General features: G+C 40.6%; 1 protein-coding gene across 1 annotated transcript; it reads left to right on the plus strand.

Annotated features, from left to right (window-relative positions):
- The first annotated feature begins 1,444 nt into the window (after positions 1–1,444).
- LOC120221336 (armadillo-like helical domain-containing protein 4) lies at positions 1,445–9,105 on the plus strand. The gene is made up of 3 exons (XM_039218674.1): positions 1,445–1,468; positions 8,609–8,743; positions 8,981–9,105. Exons 1-3 carry the CDS (start codon positions 1,448–1,450, stop codon positions 9,047–9,049), a joined length of 225 nt encoding a protein of 74 aa, XP_039074605.1. The 5' UTR covers positions 1,445–1,447; the 3' UTR covers positions 9,050–9,105.
- The last annotated feature ends 13,742 nt before the right edge of the window (positions 9,106–22,847 follow it).

Genomic DNA, 22,847 nt, shown 5'->3' on the forward strand with positions numbered 1-22,847 from the left:
ACTTTGGATTAAGAAGATTAAACCTTTAAAAAACTTTTAAGATAGATTGCAAGTCCCTTCCCACATCTCCAAAAAGTTGTATCAGTTCAAACCCCTTTTGTCAGTGTGGTGTTTCTCTATTCTTAAAAATAATTCAGCAAGGGCACTTGTGGGGATGAGCACTGGGTGTTATATGGAAACCAACTTGACAATAAACTATTAAAAAAAATTCAGCATTGATTCTTCTGTTTATAAATAATCATCTTTTTTTCTCTTTTTCTGATTTTTTTTCTTGTCTTGCCTTTGCATTCCCTTATCAATTTTTATTCCTTTGGTTGTATGTATGTATGTATGTATGTATGTATGTATGTATTTAAGAGAGCACATGCGAGTAAGGGAGAGGGGCAGAGGGAGTGAGAGAAAGAATCCCAAGGAGGCTCCATGGGAACATGATGCTGGACATCCCACAACCCTCAATCATGACCTGATCTGAAATCAAGAGTCTGTTGCTTAACTGACTGAGCCACTCAGGCAGCTTCCCCCACCCCCACCCCCCCCGGCTTTTTTTAGATTGTTGCTTTTCTTTTTTTATAGTGGTTGTGTTATGATGGAGTGGTACTACTTTCAAGCTATGTATGTCTCAGAAATACTTCCTGTTCTTGCCTTTGGTCAAAATTTCCTTCTTCAACTGTGAATGCAAATGCTTCTCTTTGGAGCCAGTGCTGAGGAGCCCCAGCCTGCCCTTTGCCCCTTCCTACCTTACTTTGCTTGGACATTGATTCAAGTGCAGAATACTCATTGAGCTTAAAAACTGAGAAATATGAGGAATAAAGTAAAGGAGAAAATGTCAGATGAGACATGAATTTAATATTTTATTTTATTTATTTTATTTGGTGGTGTATGGGTCAGGAATGAACTTGATATTTTAAAGGTGATTTCCTGTATCCTACCCCAGACCTCCCTCTAAAGCATTCAATAGTAATAAAATACATTTAACAACAAAAATATTCTCTGTTCATCTAACGATGATATGAAGGATATGCTTATGCTCTCTGTTGCATTTTTTTTAAAATTAGAGACAGAGAGAGCACAATCTGGGGAGAGGGGGAGAGGGAGAGACAGAGAATCTTAAGCAGCCTCCATGCTCATCCTGGAGCTTGATTTGGGCCTCAATCCCATGACCCTGGGATGATGACCTGAGCTAAAATCAAGAGTCAGATGCTCAACTGACTGAGCCACCCAGGTGCCCCTCTGTTGCATTTTTAAATAAATGAGAATAAAAACAAGACTATTATCGTCACGTTAATACTGTTGACTCTTTCACAGTATATTATATAATGAAACCAGTGCATCAAATTAATTTAATACCATGAAATATAAGTTATCAGATTAACTTAATTCAATGAAATATAAGTAAAAAGATGGCTATTTACATTTTATTCTCTTATTTTCCCTAGTGAGAAGCTGGATGGAAAAACTAAAAGACAAGGTAAGAGAAGTATTTTCTTCCTTTGGATTTACCTTAAAGGGCATGGCTTTGTCAAATAAAAGATCTTCAAAGTAACGGAACTTTAATTCATCATTCTGATTCTGGTGACCTACTCGAAGATGCAAGGCCACTTCCACAAGCCCAGCAAGAAGGAAGACCTTCCTTTAATTTCCTTCTTGTATAACTCAAGGCTGTAAAATATCCTTATGTATGAAGGTGGAGTTTCTTTCAGGAATCAGGAATGGAATATCATTGTGTTTAGCGTTTCTTGTCCCAATGCAAGGCTCTTGTAAGCCTGATTCTCCTGTATGAGGAAGCAAAACCTTGGATTTAAAAAAAACATTTATTATTATTATTATTATTATTATTATATTTTTGAGAGGGGGAAAGGGAGAGGGAAAGGGAGACTGAGGATCCGAAGCGGGCTCTGCGCTGACAGATGTGAGCCCAATGCAGGGCTCTAACTCACAAACATGAGATCATGACCTGAGCTGAAGTCAGATGCTTAACCAACTGAGCCACCCAGGCATCCCAGAAACACCTTGGATTTTGGAAGACATTGATTCTTCTGACCCAACGGCAAAAACGGATAGACTTGAGTTACAAATAAAAGTTTGGGATGGAAAGGGAATCCTTAAACCATAGTGCAGGGTGGGATGGAAGAAAAACCCCTGGGCCCCTGAGCACTGTCCTTAGATCAGCTCTTCTGTAGTCTCTCACAGCGCCGCTACGCACTAAGTGACACAGAGCTGACGTGCTTGGAATGGCCAACTATAGAAACAGATTTTTCTCTCCAGGGCTAGTTCTGCCGTCTCTGTCTGTCATTGACAATATTAATTTCCATCCAGGTTCCTGTTTTTCATTTTCTTTTGGTTTTCAACACTCTCCAAGTTTACATTTTTGGTTATCTTAAAATTTTAAACTGGAATTACTCATAAAAAATCTTGATGGAATCCTGAATTCTTTGCTGTAGCCTGTGTCAGATCTCATTACTACAACCTAGCTCAGATTTAACTGGGGATTTAGTGAATGGAAATCTTTTCAGTTACCAGATATTGGGTTACTTCTAAATCATCAGTCCCAAGATCTACTTCTGTTGATGGCATTCCACATCATTTTTATAATTTGAAGTCAATTCTCAATATTGGGGTGATCAATATTTATTTTGCCACAGCCTAATGTTAAAGAATAAATTACAATTAAAATCATATGATTATATTTTTTAGTTTTTTTAAACATTTTGTTGTGGAGAGACAGAGACAAAGAGTAGGGGAAGGGCAGAGAGAGAGAGGGAGACACAGAATCCGAAGCTGGCTCTGAGCTGTCAGCACAGACCCCGACTTGGGGCTCGAACCCACGAACCGTGAGATCATGACCTGAGCCAAAGTTGGACACTTAACTGACTGAGCCACCCAGGTGCCCCAAAATTGTATGATTATATCAATTCTCCTCATTATGATCTTTGTGCTTCTTAGTAAAGTTTAGCATAGTTGGTTTTTGAGAATGAGGCTATTATGTGTTCGTACATATTAAAAGTGATATTGAAAAATTTTAAGCATATTAAGGTTACTGGAGGCCATTTTCATAGCTCTTACGGGTCCAGTTGTCTAAGGGAGGTAGGATCAGACAGACTGAGTAGCATTTAGGGGGAAGAAAGCTCAAAAGTTAAGAACTGAACATACTTAACATTAGTAGGGCTTCTTGTTATTTTTCAGGAGAAAATATGATGCAATGAAAAGGAAATAGGCTTTGGTAGATTTATTTAGGAATCTATATATCATTGTTTCTGTAGAAAATATCCTTCTGAGTAAAAAAAAAAAAAAGCACAAAGAACCCTTAAGAAAGTCAGTTTTGAAGTCAGATATTGCAAAATTTCTTACCTGTATCTATAGATAGCTTTGCCACAATTTAAAAAAATCTGTGCAGTTTTAAAGAAAGGCTGTATTTTCTATTTCTGTAGACCCTTCTTATTTTGTCTCAAAGGCTTGGCACCTTCTCTCTACTCGTTTTCACCAAGAGAAATAATTTTGTGTGTGACCCTTAGTTTTCTGGATTGAGTTTTTCCAGCCCCCTCTCTATTTTCTTCTGTAGTATTTTTTCGGTATGTTTTAATTAAAAAAAAAAAAAAGAAAAAATAGTTGAGATTCTAACTATGTTTGGCTTATTTGATGCCCTATTTCTTCGTATTTTGGCCCTCTTTTGGAGGAACTCACTGTAATCTTTCCCATATCCCCCCTTCCTCTGTGAGTGAAATATTATATACTTACCTGCTACGTGCATTCAGATGCGTGCACACACATGTGTGTATATGTATCTTCCTTTATCTTTCCATCTCTTTCTCCCTTACTTCCCTTTTTCACCTATCTAGCTAGCTGGTGTGCTGTCATCTATAAAAGTCTTGTGAGTTATTATCTTCAGAAACTGTTTGGGAGCATAACTGTTGCCTCTGATGAAAGTCACAGAATCTCTTAGACCTGAAAACTAAATACTTACTTGACTGGCTCTTTGGCCGACCAGGACATCTTCTCAGTCTTGCTTTATTTAATTGTACCCAATATTGGTATTTCTGTTAGTTGGTTTGGCTCTAGAAAGAAGAGTGTTCTAAAAAATTCTGAATTATCCCTTTTGCTGTTATTGTTTTGGATTTTTCTATTAGTTAGGATTAAGATCAGCTGTGAGTGACAGAGAACTCCCCCCTCCCCCCCATGATAATGGCTTAACCAAGACAAAGATTGTTTCTCATTTATGAATCTGGAGGTAGCAGTCTAGGGTTAATGGGAAGCAACACTGTGACAGGGGCTCAGGCTTCTTGTATTTGATGCTCCACCATTTGTGGACCTTCACTCCCAAGGTCACCTTATGGTCCTGGATGGCAATTCCAACTTCACTAGGTCCATATTCTAGCCAGAGGGAGTAGGAAAAGGGAAGGCAAAGAGACCTCCCCCCAGTTAAAAGGGAGGATGAAGGCGCTCTTATTCTTAAAAAGTGGGGGATAAAGGCTGTGCTCCCCTCTTAAAGAGCATGGCCTGCAAGTTGCACCTGCCACTAGCATATTATCTTCTTAGTGAGATTTATCACATGGTCACAGCCAGCTGCACAGAAGGCAGGGAGAAGTGATTGTTACCCAGCCTGAATGGGAGGTTCTACTGCTCTGGAAGAAGAGGTGAATGAGGATTGAGGGACAGCCCTGTACTCATTCCATCATCACTTTCTTTCTGGTTACATGTCCAAGGTGGTGATGCTCGTTAGGCAAATCCTAACTTGGCTACCTATTGATATATCTTTTCAGCATCTAAACTTCTTCTCAAAATTGGAGAATCATAACAATTACAGTAACATAATAAAGGCCAGCTCTGTTGTTATGTCACCAAGATCATTCTATTCCTTTTAGCTTTAGGAAGTAATCTGGAAAATGGGTGACCGGGAGTATACTGCACAACAGATTCTCATGTGTGGTCCGGACCCACAGCATCAGCATCACCTGGGACCTTGCTAGAAATGCAACTCTTGGGTCCCGCCCTACACATACTGAGTCAGAAACTCTGGGAACCGGGCCCAACAATCTGTTTTAACAAGTCTTGCAGGGGATTCTGGCACATGCTGAAGTTTGAGAACCACTGTTGCAAAGCAATATAAGGGCACTATCTTAATTCAGCAGATTTTAGGCAGTACAGCATGTCATTTGGTTTTCTTATACCTTTCTTGAAAACAGATGTTTCTGTATATGTGCTGCCGAAGCGAGCACAAAACAGATGTTTCTGAATAAATACATTATCCTATGAAGGAATACTTTCTTATGAAAGTATTTCTCTTTTTATGTTCTTATGAACAAAGTAAAAACAAAGTAAACAAAACCCCAAAACAAACGTAAACTAAAAACAACTATGTCTAGTAATAATTTAAAAAATGTAAAACTTACTTTTTATTTGGAGCTATTTACAAAAAAAAAAGATACAAGAATAAGTACAAAGAATGCCCCTTTACCTTTTACCCAGATGCACTTGTTTTTAACATTTTATCTCATTTACTGGTCTGTCCCCCCATTTCTGCCTCTTTTTCTTCTGAACCATTTGAGGAAGAGTTGCATATACCATGGTGCTTTGACTCCAAATACTTTAGTGTGTATTTTCTTTGAGTGGGAATATTCTGTAAGCAAACGCAGTACAGTTATCAGCTTGGGTATATTTAACATTGATACAGTACTTTTTATCAAATCTGGCATCCATATTTCAGTTTTTTCAACATACTCAAAATACCTTTCTTTTTTTAATGTTCATTTACTTTTGAGAGAGAGAAGAGCACAAGTGGGATAGAGGCAGAGAGAGATACACACACACACAGAATCTGAAGCAGGCTCCAGGCTCTGAGCTGTCAGCACAGAACCTGATGCGGGGCTTGAACCCACGAGTTGCGAGATCATGACCTGAGCTGAAGTCAGATGTTTTAAACGACTGAGCCACCCAGGTACCCCTCAAAGTACCTTTCTAAAAGCATTTTTCTTCACCAGTACAGGACCTAGTCTAGGGTCATGCAACTCATTTTGATTGTCATGATTTGTTAGTTTTTATAGTCTGGAACATTTTTATAGCCATCTTTTATCTTTCACAACACTGACATTTAAAAAACTATAGACTTTTAAAAAAACATTTATTTATTTATTTTTGAGAGACAGAGAGAGAGAGAGAGAGAGTGGGGGGGGGGAAGGGCAGAGAGAGAGGAAGACAGAGAATCATGCAAGCTCTTCGCTCAGTGCAGAACCTGATGTGAGGCTCGAACTCACGAACCATGAGATCATGACCTGAGCGTAAATCAAGAGTTGGACACTTAACCGATTGAGCTGCCCAGGTGCCCCAAAAGAATAGAGACTTTTTAAAAAATATATAATAGTCTTCATTTTAGGTGGATTGGATGTTTCCTCATGATTAAATTCAAGTTCTGCATTCTCAGTTGGAATATACGCAGGTGCAGTGTGTCCTTCTTAATGTGTTACATGTGGAGCTTCATGTACATCCAATGTTTTGAACAGAGAAGAGGTAAGGGGCAGGATTTAGAACTTAAAAGATATGTACACGTATCTTACTTGTTTTCATTTGTGCAGGAAACAAGTCATGGGCGAGTTAGGAAGTTTCTTCTCCATTAGTCTGATTTTGAAGAGGAATGATTGAAATACACTTGAAGAGGAGGTTACTTTGATCCCATCTTGTAATTTCAAAGCAAATGTTTCACACACACACACACACACACACACACACACACACACACACCCATGAGGGGACAAAAGAGAGGAGAGAGAGAGATATGAGTTGAGTTTTGGTGAAATCTAGATGATTTAAAGTTCTAGAAACAAGAAGTCTAAATGTGTAAATAAGAATTATGGGAAAGAGTGACACTTTTTAGAATCTTCATGCTATTGGTGTGAGGTGAAGTCACATAGTATGAGGAGACCCACACAGAGAATGGTCGAGCTGAGCTTCCAAAAGCTCAAACATCATCATTTGAATGCACATCATCCTCTTAGAGTCTAATCTATGGGCTTAAATGGTCGTATTTCAATATGTACATACATTTCCATGCATTGGGAATGGTGGTTTTAAAACGATATACTCACACTTCTTGTGAGAGTACCAAAACTTTGCTCTTGTCTGGCATTTTCCCACATGGAAAATGACAGTTTTTATAAGCTTTATGTAGATCTGGAAGAACTGGAGAAAAAGTTTGGGTTTCTGCAAAGCATATTAATGTGTTGAAAAGTGACTGGGCTTTGTTTCTTGGAGAAAAACACTTAGTAGGCTGATGAACAATGCTATTGTTCTCCAATTAATGGAAAAATTTCCATATTCTGCTCTAACACAAGAGTCTGGAAATGAGAACCAGTGGTTGAGCTGGCTAGGTGCAGGAGGGAGCTGCAGTTTTATACGGTCTTGTGTGTTCCTTTGATGTACTTTTGGAAATGTTGAGAAAGCATCACAGCCTGCATACTTCAGCACTCTTTTAGAAAACTTTTCTTCTCTGTCCCTCTCTGATTTTGGCTCATTCCAAAAGGTACTAGAAATAGTTTGTGCTATAATAGAAAGTTTAGAAATAGTCAAGTAAATGAACAGACTCAAGCCCCTCGCCCCCAATAATGCCTATCTAAAGTTCAAAAATTTTAATTTTTTATATATTTTGTCTGGGTGGGCCTCTAGAAGGGGGCCTTCTTGGAAGACAAACCAGCACCGCGTTTTTCAATGAAAGCACTCTAGGTAAGTTACATAATGCTTAGGCCAATACATATTGGCCAAGATGCAGAGAGTACTGTTAGTAGCTACTCATCCGAGCCCAGAGATGTGTGGACATCACACTGCTCTCTTAGGAGCAACATATTCGTAGTGACACCTTGGGAACATTGGAGACACATCAGCTACCAGATACCTCCAGGCTCTTTGGAAGGTGTCAGTGTGGTTGGCAGTGATCTTTGTACCCTTCTCTGCCACTTCCTTTCTTTGAGGCCGGGGATGCTCAGAATTCCCTCCCAAGCCCCAACTTTGGTCTTGTCTCTTGAGCAGATTTTTCCTTTCATATAAATCCCACTTTACGTGCACACCCTCTCCCCTCCTTGTCTTTCCTGTCTGTGCCCCAACATCTAGCATCCTCCATCTTCCTTCTCTTACTATAATGCAGCTGAGGTCGTGAGAGAGCAGCCACCAATGTCAAGGCCCTCCCTTTGCCCCCCAAGAAGCACAGTATTCCAGAGGGCACTTCAGCCCCCTTGGAACTTGTCTCAGGCTGATATTTCCAATTTATAGCATTTTAATAGTCCTGGTGTTCTGGGAAGCTTACTTCATCCGTCTCTAATACAAATTATATTTCTGCCACCAAAACCTGATGTTGATAAATGTACATGAGGACATGGCTGGTGGAGCCTCTAGGTCTGGGTGATTTATTTCAATACTTCTTCTAAATACTTGACTTTCCAAAAATAGTCATATCTTTCTCTCTGTTGCCTCCTCCCGTAAAGTACCTTTATTCTAGGTGCTATTTGATAGCAAAGCAGATAGGAGAATTCCAGGTGTTTAAGAACCTGCTGCCATCCAGCAAAAATGAGAAACCCAGGGCAGTGGTCCATTCAGCATCCTAATGCATGTTTCCTTTTCTGTGCAGGCTGGTTACATGTCTGGGATGCTGGTTCCCGTAGGGGTTGGGATAGCTGGAGCCTTGTTCATCTTGGGAGCACTCTACAGCATTAAGGTTATGAATCGGCGAAGGAGAAATGGCTTCAAAAGGCATAAGAGAAAGGTACGGAACCAACAACAGCAAAACCTAATCAGCTTCCGAACATTCTTCGCTTTTCTAATTTGCTTATTAAAGCACACGGGGCTTAATGATGCGTGAATGGTACTGACATGCCCAGTGGTTTGGATTAGCTGCCTGCAGCTGCTGCTTTGCGTGTCAGTGTGTCTTTTAAAGGGGACTGTTTCTCAGTTTTGCTCTGCAGCAGAAAGGGTTTAATGCTTTTCTGTTTTCTTTCTCCAGCAGAGAGAATTCAACAGCATGCAAGATCGAGTAATGCTCTTAGCCGACAGCTCGGAAGATGAATTTTGAATTGGATGGGAGTTTAATTGGGATATTCGACTGCATTATCATTTTATTTTTTATTTCGGGGCAAAAAAAAAAAAAAAAAAAGAACAGCATCCTGCCACATTGTTACTGTCAGGCCATCAGTCTTACTATCTTCTGGGCAGTAGATTTTGTACTGAGCAGAAAAGGCATGCTGTATACTTAATGCAATAGGCAGTGTTTGTTTTTCTTCTGTAGTGAATTTTCCATGATCATAGGCTCCAGTTCATCAATATGCACTGTTCATATTGTTCACCGGGAGTTGCTAGGTAAACAATTTGTATTTTTCCAAAAGACCTTTTCCTTGGTTTACCTGCAGTAAGTATAACGATTTGCTGCCAAGGCATGTTGACTGTGAAATAGAAATCTTAACAAAGAGTAACTTGTGATGACTGTATTTTGCCTACTTGAAGCTACAGGCTTCTGGGCCACGGTACATCCTCTATTCACATCAAGAGCAGCATCAAGTTAGAATGAAATCTTCTTTTGGTCAAGAAGACTTCTCGGTGCATTAGGATTGTGTCTAGATTTGTAGGTACCTTGCATTACATACTCCAGTCTCCCAGTTTTATTATTTTTCATCTTCTGTTTTATTCTCATTCTTGACAGGAAAAAAAAAAAAGCACGAGAAATAATACGTTAAATTGAGTCTCGGTCTTAAGGCAAACTTGCTTTCTGAAATAGTGTAATTGAGCCCCACAGACCTATCAATAGATTCTTACATGTTTAGCCTTAAGAGATGTTCTTTTTTTGTGTATCATTTGATGTTGCAAGAAGAAATGAGGAAGGAATCAGGAAGAAAATGAGGGCTGGTAAGCTCTCAGAGCATTTATCTCTGCCATTTGGCTCCGTGCTTGTGTGGCCACTATTGTGAATTATTCAGAGCGCTGTTTTTCTCCTTCTAGGGTCCTGGCCATGGAACGGTTGGGCCAGTGCTGGTTCTTGCTTGGCTTTATTAGACAACAGACATCTTGTGGTGGATGCAGGCTCTCTGATCAGAGTCCTGGCACATGATGGAGCTTATGAAAACCCAGCCTGCCTCACGGCATCCCCTTTTGGGGATGTTGCCCCATGTTAGATTATTCCTCATTTCTTTTGCAATGTAATTCCTTACCCTGTCTTTTACATCTGGGTATCTGGGACTTCAGTAAGTCAAGATTTTAGGGAAAGACTTGGCTCATCTATGTGGGGGAATACAGGTTACCGCTAACACTGTCCTTAGCACCTGATGCATGGAGAATCTGTTCATGTTAATTGGAGCCTGCTGTGCTGCATTCAAGGCAAGCTGCAGTTATTCCTCATGGCTACTGTATGATGTGGGATGTATATTATGACGTAGGACATATGTTTTTATTCTCCCCATTGACTGAAGACAGACCCGAAGCAGAGAAGTGAAATGATTATCCAAAATTATGCCCAGGAACAATCAGAGCAAGAGCCCACTTCGACTCAAAACTGGGCACCCCTATCATCAATTCAGTGCCCTTCCACATACTTGGCAGGAAGCAATGACGTTTCAGAGTCCTTCTTTAAAACCAAGATTCTTTTTTTTTTTTTAATTTCTGAGAGAGACAGCATGAGCAGGGGAGGGTCAGAGAGAGAGGGAGATACAGAATCTGAAGCAGGCTCCAGGCTCTGAGCTAGCTGTTAGCACAGAGCCCGACGTGGGGCTTGAATCCACGAACCATGAGATCATGACCTGAGCAGAAGTTAACTGACTGAGCCACCCAGGTGTCCCTAAAACCAAGATTCTAAGGAAATACAGGAGACCCTTGAACAACATGGGATTGAACTTAATGGATCCACTTATATGTGGATTTTTCAATACAGTACAATACTATAAATGTATTTTCTTTTTCTTATGATTTTCTTAACATTTTCTTTTCTCTAGCTTACTGATTGCAAGAACACAGTATATAAAACATATAAAATGCCAAATATATGTTAATTGGCTGTTTATGTTATCAGTAAGGCTTCTGGTCAATAGTAGGCTATTAGTAAGGTTTTTGGGGAGTCAAAAGTTATACTTGGATTTTCCTTTTTAAAAAAACTTTTTTAAATGTTTATTTATTTTTGAGAGAGAGAAACAAAGTGCAAGCGGGGAGGAGCAGAGAGAGAGAGGTAGACACAGAATCCCAAGCAGGCTCTGAGCTGTCAGCACAGAGCCCAATGTGGGGCTTGAACCCACAAACCATGAGATCATGACCTGAGTCTAAGTTGAACGCTCAACCAACTGAGCCACCCAGGCGCACAGTTGGATTTTCAACTGTGCAGGGGGCTTGGCACTGTGAACCCCTGTGTTGTTCAAGGATCAACTGTATATAGTTGGTTGGCCAAAGAACATTTCACATGAATTTCTGTCTTTGTGAAATGAATAATGCCTTACTAACTTCCCTCTTACTCACACAGGTTATTTTTCTCTCCTACCTCAGTTATTTCTTTTACAACCACATAGATTTACATATCACCTGTAGCGAACTAATAGAAAAAATTTTCTAGAATCCATTGTTGAATGATAGCTAGCTTACACGAATGTTTTTGTCAGATTATTTTATTTAATTTTATTTACCAAGAGATGTAAGCAAATGTATGAAATTGGTCAAGAGAAATGAGAAACTCAAATGCAGTCAACTAGAGGTTAACAATTGACAAATAAGCTCAAAGTCAGGTTTTAAAAATAAACTTCAGAACCATGACAGTCATAAGTAATTTGTAATTTCAAGAGCAGAGGCATCCTGATATTGCATAGGGCATGTTTGCCTTTTCTAAGAGCAGCCCCTTGCTGGAAGGGTCTCTAAGGTTAGGAGGAGAATGGGCACAACTGTTTTCTTGACAAGCTATTTATCATGAACACACAAAAAACCATTTCATTCAGCAATACCTGGGCGATGCTACTAGCTATCAGTGCCTCAGGCTACTCTTAATCTGTGGTTTTAACGAGACCATGGCTAATAAATAGGTTGAACTTTCAAACTATGGAATGATAAAGTAACAAATAACAGACACGTACTTTCATTCTTTCCAGAAGGCCATGGGGATGATATGTACGTGCATTTAGGCCTAATCAGAGGTGTCTCTGCAGGCCTTTTTGGGAAAGTGATTGTTAAGAGAAAAAGAGATGCCTTAGATCACAGTGGATTTCTGTATGAACCCATTTTGACACCTGGGTTGCGTGGAAGGTTCTGTGGATGGCTCAACTGCTATGCTTATTTTGGCCACTTTCACTGCCAATGGCTGTGGCACAGTGATGTTCTGTAGTTAGCTGACATTATTGAGAGGATCAGAAAAGGTTGCCTTGTTCTAAACAAAACCCGAGATTGGGGTGTTGCCACCAGAGGAAGTGGGTATACGATAGTCCAGATTGCAAGCAGTACATCAGGCACTGGTAGGTTTACCTAAAAGAAGTGATTGGTATGCGTATATTTGCACATTAAAAACAAAAAGGCAACTCTTTATTCTAACAACTAACCTTAAACCATTTAATAGCAAAAAAGTAAAGCTGTCTGGTAAGGGGGGCTGATAGCTGCAGACTTCAGTCATTGACACCTTCCCCTCTGAGCTGTAGTCACCCTGTCAGAACTGTAGCTGTCGCATGGCAGGGACAGGGATGGTATCTTATTATCAGAGGCAGTGTTCCCCAAACTCCAGCTCCTAGGAATCACCCGGGAAACATGTTCCACACAACACATTCCAAGGCTCTGTCCCAGACCCATTGAATCAGAATCTCCAAGGGAGGAGCTTGGGACGTTTGTGCCCAGGCAAGTTAGAGAGTAGCGTTAGGTGGCTCTCCATCAAGAGAACAGCTTCCTTTGTAAAGAGATGAGGGAGGGCAGGTCCCATGGGGAAGAAACTCTTTAACTAGTTAGCTATCCAATAAATCACACCTGCCATTGTGGAAAAGGGAAAACAAAAGGAAAGAGAGAAGGGTAGAAGCTTCTGGAAAGAATAGAATGATGGGCCACAGAGAAAAGGGTTCCTCCTATGTCCCTGATGTCTTTTTCTCTAATCAGAAGATAGCACTTTTCTTTCAAACCTCTTCAGATTTTTCCTCTCCCATAAGTTGTTTCTCTCAGTAGCTGCTGGTTTAATTTATATGCAATATCTGGAGTTAATTAGTATCCCAGGGAAACAGATTCCCTTAGCAATGCTTTAGCCTTGGCTTCAGCTCATAAACTGCCTCAGATACAATCTTCCAGAAACATTTTCTTAAAGTACCTGTATCTCTTACACAGGCCAATAAGGCTGTGGGGAAATTGTTAAAGCACAGTTTTAGAACATATTTAAAGTAGTTTTAGCTTGGTCACTCAAAGCTGGTTCTTTATTTCATTATTGTGATTTTTTTTTTAAAGGCTAAGACTTAAAAGTCAAATGTTACAGAGACATCAGAAAATAATACAGAGCCATATAGAACATTCCAAATGCCTGGTGCTTCTCTCCACGTTCCTTCAGGTATCTCTTTCATGTGGAAGTCCAAATGAAATATCCAATTTCTGTGGATATGAATAATCGATGTTTCTATCAGCTGCCAAAAAGGCAGCTTTTGGGAAAAAGAAAGCTTATCTGGCTGAAGTTTATAGCTGTGTGCCCTTGTGGCAAGGTAGGCTTTGTTATGATTACAGGTAAATCTGTGAAAGAAATCTGTACTTTTAAGGGTATGTGAAGGTATAGCTACAAGGGAAGATGTGTGGGTAGAAGAAGATACAAGAAAAGTCATGATGCAATGGAAACGTAAACATGGCACAAAGCACTGGAATGTGCTAAAGGAGACCAACGTTCCATTGAATGGACTGATGCTTGGAAGAATGATACAGACAAGTAAGGAGAAAAAGGCAAGTGTGGTAGACCATTGGCAAGGGAAGGGGCTATAAATCTAAATTTGTTTCCATCCTCTTCATCCAAGAAAATTATCCTACACTAGGTAGAAGGGACATGAGTGGGAGGGAATTGAAACCCAAGATCAATGAGGAGGCAAAAAGAGCTTGGTTACTTTAAGTAAGCTTAATCTCAGTTAAATGTCTTTCTTAATTACATAGAGTTCAAATAACTGAATATAAATCTCTAGAAATAGGAAACAATTTGAAAACAAAATAATGGTGTTGACCTAATAAAAGCCCCTTATGTGTACGTTTAGCATACCCCAGAGGACACAGACTTTTTGGGATCTGTTTAACCATAATTATCAATTTTGGTGGTCAAAAATAGCTGGAAACATAATTCTGTTGCTTAAGATCTACATTCAGCAAAAATAATCAGCATTTACTTTGTAAGCCACAAGTAGCTATACAAATGCATTGGGACTACCCGTTTATAATTGATACATCTAACTCCCTATTAATTAGCCTAAATTTCTATTATGTGTATATAGGATAAAGGAGAGGAAAGAAAGGAGGAAGGAAGAAAGAAAAAAAAATTTCCTCCAGGAAACAGCAACCAAAGTGCGAAGAAACAAATCCTATGCTTCTCTCTTCTAGTATGCTGAAAAACACAAAACAATGTTAAGGTAAAAAAAAAACAAAAAAACAAAAAACCACACAAACTCTCAAATCTTCCATTTATTAAAGTAAAAGTCTTACTTTACCTTCTCAAAAAGCAACAGGAATAATAATACAAATAATGACCATTGATAACGTATAATATAGAGTAACATACATTCTTACCCTAAGACCACAATCTCCAGATCTGAAGTTCAAGACTTATTTTTGTTGAGAGGTGTAACCTTTTGTGAGATAACAATGGAGGAACTGAGAATCAGGAGTGGAAACAGAAGAATTAAGTACAGGGAGAAAAATCCATTTTTTCCCCTTGAAGCTTATAGGTATGGGATCAGAGTACAGACAGAATGGAAGGCGAATGGAGTGCTCACTTGGGTTCTTTTATTACCTTTGAGGTGGAGAGTTACTTGCTCTGGTCTTAAAAGACTAAACCTGGTATCAGGTTAGGACACTGGGGTTTTTATTAACCAGTGTACTGTACATCTCCATATTTCCTTCCTAATTCACAGTGAAAGAAAGAACGGGACCAATAGCATTTAAACATTTCTCCAATTTTATGCCTCACAGCATAGCAATGGGGTTTGTGTAGTTTCAGAGGTCTTCATGATCAAACAGACCAAAGTATACACCTAGGAAAGTATAAGTCCAGTCTTCCAAAAAAAAAAAAAAAAAGTTTGGATACCATATGCTTCAAGTCCTTTGTCTTCCAAAAAGGAATTTTGGCACAAAACCTCCAATGATCAGTTTCCCTCATTTCCTTCTTTGTGTAAGAGATAAAGGAAAGGAGAGGACACCTGAAATGGTTCTGTAATTGCAGGAATCAAATCCCAAAGGTCAAGGGACAGAGGGTAGTTTGAGATTCTACCTTTGGTAAACCAAGAGCACGGTGATGTTGTCAGTTACTCATTCAGTATTTGTGGAATGTCTTTTCTGTGTCTGGCAGTGTCTTAAGAGCTGGGGGAGCAAGGTGAGCAGTCCATGACCAGAAAGACCTTATGGACTAGTAGGGAAAGAGTAAATGGGCCATTTTATCACAGGGGCGGGATGGGTTCCAAACAAAGGGGCATCTAACCCTGTCACGATTGGGGATGTTTCTCCAGAGCTGGTAGCATCAAACCTGAAGCCAGAGGGATGAGTCAGGGTTGGTCAGGTGAAGAGGGGAATGGGCTGGGTCTTCCCTTCAGGGGAGCCTCATGTGCAGAAGCCAGCAGTGAGGGATCATGGGAAATTTAGCAGGGAGAGGTTAAGGAGTTAAGTGTGGCTAGAGTGCTGGGTATGCTAGGGAGGTGAGGGTTAGGGTTGGGGTCAGGGGTGGAAAATGCAGTGAGAAATACGAGGCTGATCCTAAAGAGTCTGCTAGGTCATGTCAAGGAATCAGGACGTCATTTTGAGGGCATTCGAGACATCATGGAAAGATCTTATGCTGAGCAGTGGTAAGATCAGGGCTGAGTTCATGGGAAGACTGGAGTGGCAAAGTTAGAGTCAGGGACACCAGTCGGGGCGGGTGCAGCAATGCAGGTGAGAGGTGAGTTTGGCCTTGACCAAGGCCGCAGGAGTGAACGGAGGGGAAGGATGGTTCCCAGCGGGGTTCAGGGCAGGGAAACAGAAGGACTCGGATTGGCTAGATGTGGAGATGGGGGGAAAGACAGTGGTTAAAGCTGACCCAGGGTCATGGCACTTTTGAGGCTCTCCAGATACCATGAAGTCTAGTGTCCTGGCTTCTGGACGACTGACCTTAATCCCAGCACAGCCAACCTAGGGAAAAAAAAATAACTTACATGTCTGCCAAAACTGTGTAGGCAACTTTAACTTTTTATATACTGTATGTAAGTGTGTGTTCATCCTCTGTAACTTTTAATAGTAGGTTCCAAAGAAATAACTTTAAATATAACAAAGCTTAAATGGAACATCTGGGAAAACCCTCCAAAGACCGTTAAATGATTAGATGACTTTGGTTGAGTCCAGGTATGAATCACTACTGAGATCTGATTGCCTCTTTTGCTTTGAAAAGACTAGTAAGTTTCTTACTTTTTCACATGAGAGCCAAAGCTCTGAATCTTTTTTTTTTTTAATTTTTTATTCTTAAGAGCCAACATTGTACATCTTATGTCTATACAATTACTTTCTCATTTCTTTTTCAGCTTTATTGAGATAGAGTTGACAGACAGCCCTGTCTGAGTGTAATAACTTGACATACATGTATTGTGACGTGATTAGCACAGTAAGTTTGGCTAACAGCTATCTCCTCACCAAGTCACAAAAATGTTTTTTCCCTGTGATGAGAACTTCTAGAATCTTCTCTTAACAACCCTCAAGTATACCGCGTCATCATGTTCTACTCATTTATCTTATAACCGCAAGTTTGCACCTTTTGACCACCTTCTTCTAATTTTCCCACACCCCCCACCCTACACCCAAGGATCTTGTTTTTCCTGAAAACAAATCCAAGAGGCTTCTCTCTGGCTGTTCCACATGAGGATGATGTCAGGATTTGGGTGTGTGGGCCTGAAGCCATGCAGACCCCACCTCCCAGCGCGGAGTGGTTTCTGTGAACTTTTGACAGTTGTCATGGATGATCATCAAGTGGTTAATCTTCCTTAGCATATGAAAAATAGAGCAGGCTTTCCATGGTTGCCATGCCAACACAAGGCTGGATACTGGAGGGCTCAGGGCAACAATGTAGGATTGGGGAAATGCAGAAAAGCGTGAGAAGAAAATAGTTATTACTCTGTCTCACTCCCTGGAGATAACCATCGTGAACATTTGGGTCTATACATTTCTAATCTTTTTCTCTGTGCATCTATGATATGTTCTACATATATGCTTTTATTTGTACACAAAATCAGGGTTATCATTTACTTGCTATCTTGTTACCTCCCCATAGCTACGATTTTTCATGGTTGTTTAAAAGGAATAAAGAGCAAGAAACGAGCTTGTGAAAATCCCGAGGTTGTATTTGAATGAATAAGCTGTTTTTTCTCATTAAGATTTATTTGCCATTTGATCGTCTGTGACTTCCCAGTTAGCTCAAGACGCTTATGTGTGAAAGGGGAAAAGTCTCCTCAGACACAATGCCCATGGGCAAAAGTGCTGTCCCTGTGCTCTAAGAGATTAGAGACCTGTCTCTCTCTGTGTCTCTCTCTTTAAAAATATTTATTTTTGTGAGAGAGAGCACTAGCAGGGGAGGTGCAGACAGAGAGAGGGGGACAGAGGATCCGAAGTGGGCTCAATGCTGACAGCAGCAAGCCTGATGTGGGGCTCGAACTCATAAACCATGACATCATGACCTGAGTGGAAGTCAGACACTTAACTGACTGAGCCACCCAGGTGCCTGAAACCTGCCTCTTTGTCTTTGCTGCCAAGGCAAAGGTTGTAAGCTTTTGTGATTAGATGGGAAGACTGAATTACCATGAGTATAGATAGTAGGTGGTTGTGTGAGAAATAATGGGGAAGAATGCACTTGCTGTAATGACCTACATCGATTAACGCGACCTGAATTGATTCAGTTCAGTTCTCTTGAGTTTAATTAGTATTTTTGTGTCATTTATTATAGCCCACACTATTTTCTATATTTGATTTCACTTGGCTAAGGTTAAATAGGCAAATGTTCACTGTTTTGTCCATTGTTTTCTTCTCTCTGTCATAGTTATAAAGAGAAATCACAGATTTTCACATTCCCCCTCTGCATCTTCCTAAAATTTTAGGTCTCTTTAAAAACAGTTAATGGAGCCTGGTGTTCCCTTTGACCAAGACCTTTATAAATGTCTCCATTAGCCCATACCCTCCAAATTTCTTGCACGAGTAGGATATGAGATTAAATAAGGCACGTAATAACACCCCATGAACTTTATTCTAATAATATTTTCTTTGGTTATGAAAGTGAATTGTTGTTCATTAGGTACTGCTAGATTAAAATAGAATGAAGTAAGACTTGGCAAACTTTGGGGGCACCTGGGTGGCTCAGTCGGTTAAGTGTCCAACTTGGGCTCAGGTCATGATCTCATGGTTCGTGGATTCGAGCCCCGCATTGGGCTCTGTTGCTGACAGCTCAGAGCCTGGAGCCTGCTTTGGATTCTGGGTCTCCTTCTCTCTCCGCCTCTTCCCCCGCTCATGCTCTGTCTCTCTCTCAAAAATAAATAAATAAACATAAAAAAAAAAATACTTGGCAAACTTTGGATTTTCACTGGGAAGATGATGCTTTTCAGGACACATTTCTATTCTTGCTTAAGGCCAGGAGTCCATCAAAAGCAGCTGGGAAATTTGTTTTGCAAATAAATGAATTAAGGTCTTTCTCATTGTCTACTCTAAATAACAAGGGTCTTTTTAAAAGTTCAATTGTGGGGATATTATTGAACAGGTGAGTTTTATGCTATTTAAATAAAATGTGAATTTAAACGATTTTTGTGAAATTCACATTTATTTCTATTTAGTGATAATAAAACCATGAACATTTATTGAGTTCTTGCTGTCGGATGAAAGCTGTGTTCAGTGCTTTACAAGGGAAAACCCACTGAATTCATACTAAACTCAATGAAGGAGGCATCCTAGATCACCAGTGCCTCTACTCATGGCAGAAATCTCACTTGTAGCGAATAATTATCCTTGACAACAGAAACAGAAAACAAGACCTCTAATAACAATTTTGTTGATTATTTTTTCATGCTGTGGGAACTATATAGCACTTTGGCCATGATTTTGCCTCAGTTTTTAAAGTATTCACTTTTTGTATCAATGCACAGTGAGCGCTGGCTTTGGGATAATGCCTCTGTCAGCCGGAGTTGCTCTAACAAAGTACCATAGATTAAAGTGGCTTAAACAGCAACATTTATTGCTCGCAATTCTGGAGGCAGGGAAGTCCCAAGAAGTGGATGGCAGTGTGGTTGGGTTCTAGCAAGAACCTTCTTTCTGGCTTGCAAATGGCTGCCTTCTTGCCGTATCCTTTCGTGGTAAAGAGAGAGCTCTAATGTCTTTTGTTTTCTTATAGGGGCACAAATCCCATCATGGGAGCTCCACCCTTATGACCTCATGGAAGCCTAATCACTTCCTAAAGGCCCTACTTCCTAATACCATCACACCAGGAGTAAGAGAGTCAACATATGCATATTATGGGGGGTGGACACCAAACGTTCAATCCATGCAAAGCAGATAACCCATCTCCCAAGGGCTCCAAGGTGAGGAGCCTAGAGAGAAGAAGACTACATATTAAATTATATCCGAAAATCACTGAATGAATACCTGTGGCCATATAAACACCTTGCTTCAACAGATAGTGTTCAACAGACAACCCAATTATTCAAAATTGTTCGGGGTTAGAATTTATCATTTACTGGAGAAATAGTTTGCAATTCTTTTTTAAAAAAATTTTTAATGTTTATTTATTTTTGAGAGAGAGAGAGAGACAGACAGACAGACCATGAGCAGGGGAGGGGCAGAGAGAAGGAGGTGGGGGAGACACAGAATGTGAAGCAGGCTCCAGGCTGTCAGCACAGAGCCTGACGCCAGGCTAGAACCCACGAACCGTGAGATCATGACCAGAGCCAAAGTCAGACGCTTAACTGACAGCCACTCAGGTGTCCCGGTTTGTAATTCTTTAGCAGTAAATTCACAGTTGTTCCAGAAATCTAAAATAATTTTATAGTTTACAAATACTTAGGTTTGGTTCTGAAATAAAACCAAAAAGAGTAATTGTGATGTGATATTTGTGTCATGAGAAAATCTGTCCTATTATAACAGCTGCATTTTAAAAGTTGAGAGCGTGCTATGTTCACACAGTACTGGTTTTCTAGATCTGCAAGGCTTTCATGTATAATTATGGTACTCCGCGTAGCTAACATGATTTTTCTATCCCAAAAGAGAATTATCGTTCAGGTTGCACTTATGCAGGCAGCACTTTGTTAAATTAAGTACATTAAAATAAAAACTGTGTGGCATAGGATCTGTTCCTTGGTCAAAGAATTAGTTGAAGGTGGATTCTTTGGGTCCATTCTTCATTTGCCTCAATAAATTCAAAGTACATTCTATCCAGAGACATTTCCTCAGAGGGAAGTAGAAAAATATGAAAAAAGAAAACAATTAAGAAGAAAAAAACAACTATGAAAATATAATTCTGGTGGGAATATTTGTGTGTGTGCCCTTCTCAAAGCGTGTGTGTGTGTGTGTGTGTGTGTGTGTGTGTGTGTGTGTGTAAGAGCAAAGTGACGATATTTTTATGATCTAAACTGGAACACCTTTGGGGCACCTGGGTGGCTCAGTCTGTTAAGCATCCAACTTCAGCTCAGGTCATGGTCACGGTTTGTGAGTTTGAGCCACATGTCAGGTTCTGTGCTGACAGCTCAGAGCCTGGAGCCTGTTTCGGATTCTGTGTCTCAGTCTCTCTCTGCCCTTCTCCCACTTGTACTCTGTGTGTGTCTCTCTCTCTCAAAAATAAATACACATTAAAAAAAAATAATAAACTGGGACACCTTTGAGAGTGAAAGGAGATACTATTAATAATTATGATGGGCCAATTTGCATAAACTGGGATTGTCCTGGGCAAACTGGAACCTAAGGCCATCTCGGAGGGGGTGTATTGGACACCCCTGGTGTCACTCCAGATCCTAGCTTTTATTTCAGCCACTGCAGCAGCCATCAGCTCTGCACAGGCTTCCACCATTTGGCAAAGGTACAACCCGACAGTACCTCGTCTCTAGCATGCACCACCTACCTCTATCTCTGCCTTCGTCTACTCTAGTGTCACGGTATGGATTGCTGTGGCACCTTGCTCTGCACTCACACGTGTACAACCCGGAAACACAGGGGAGCTAATCAGTGGGCGTTAACCATGGAGATGGAAGCTGATGGGTAAATTCTCCCACCATCTGTTACTCAAATGGCTGGTTCTCAGATTCAGTCATGAAGGTTCCTCAGCATGTTTCTTAGTATGGAGCACTGGGCTGTCCATTGTAGTGTGCCTTGAGAACCCAGCCATGTGTTGAGTTTCTTCTTTCCCTGTTTCATTCCAACCTGTATGCAAGATTTTGTCAGAAGGCTCTGCTTTCAGGGAACCCAGGCTATAATAGCTGGGACTGCAATTCTGGAGTGTAATCCCTCATCGGCCAGAGGTGATAAGGACCCCATTCTTGGTGACAGTGGGGTGGTAAGTGGTAGGTGGAGTGGTGATACCTGGTCAGCAGCATCTCAATTACTAAGACCCTTACCTGTGGTGAATCGGGACGGGGTGCAAGCAGAAGGCAAAGTATCAGGCTGGGTGGTAGCTGTGGTCCATAAGCACTATGGGAACTATGGTCATTGTAAGGGTGAGTTGGCTGGTGTTTTGAGACTGGTGTGCCTTGGAAGCTTTGAAAAAAGAAAAGGAAGAAAATGATCAGGTCAGGTCAGTCATGTATCAACACAAGGAATCTTTTGAAAGCCAGAAATGCGTTTATGGAAGTGTTTTAGGTGGCTCATCTGTATAATGTGCTGAAATTCTTATCCTCAAGGTCACCCTCCAAGCAAGTAACTAGACCAGCCAGGATGCTGGCCAAAGGTGTGAAGAATCTAGATGGGAGATCAAGAAGGAAGATGTAACAGTAGCAACCATTTTTGCAGAGATTATGACTGGCTGCCAGCTTGAAGGGGACTATGATAGAGTGAATATAAAGAGGGACACAAACAAGTGTGAGAAATGCATTGTGTCCGACCCTTCTGTGCAACACTCCGGGTCTTCCTGTCATGCCTTTTTTGTGGCTGCTGGGCCTTTCTAGGCTTTAATCAGCTTTACACAGTGCGGCTTGGCAGGGGTGAGCCTTGTGCTTGGTCTTCTCATTTATCTGATGCTGGAATGACCTGGCACCATACCCTGGAACCAGATCCATGCTCTGTCATGTGCAATTCACATATATGAGGAAATTGACACCTGTAGAGCCATCTTTGGCCATTGAGGCTGAGGGTTGATGGCTAAGTGCTTTCCTCTTTTGGGGTTACAATTGTCAGGGCTCCTCGGGGATCTGGTAGGAGAGGCAGCGGGTCACTTGTAACAGTGGCCAACCTGTTAACACATCCTTGATAACCCTGTCTCTCTTGTACTTTTCACTCCTCTGCCCTACGCTCCTATTCCTTGAGATCACGTTTTCAAACAAACTGTCTTATTTAAGGCTTTGTCTCACGTTCCATTTTTGGGAGAGCCCAGATGAAGACAGGGAGAGAAAGTTGGCAAATTGTGGGTACAAAGCAAAGGAAGAAACTGATCTGCTATTAAACTGCAGGAGTATTTCAGGACATCAGAGCCCATTTAGTACTATGATATCTCTAAT

Source organism: Hyaena hyaena, unplaced genomic scaffold (genome assembly GCF_003009895.1).
Source record: "Hyaena hyaena isolate Hyena2069 unplaced genomic scaffold, ASM300989v1 scaffold_770, whole genome shotgun sequence".
NCBI classification, from domain to species: domain Eukaryota; kingdom Metazoa; phylum Chordata; class Mammalia; order Carnivora; family Hyaenidae; genus Hyaena; species Hyaena hyaena.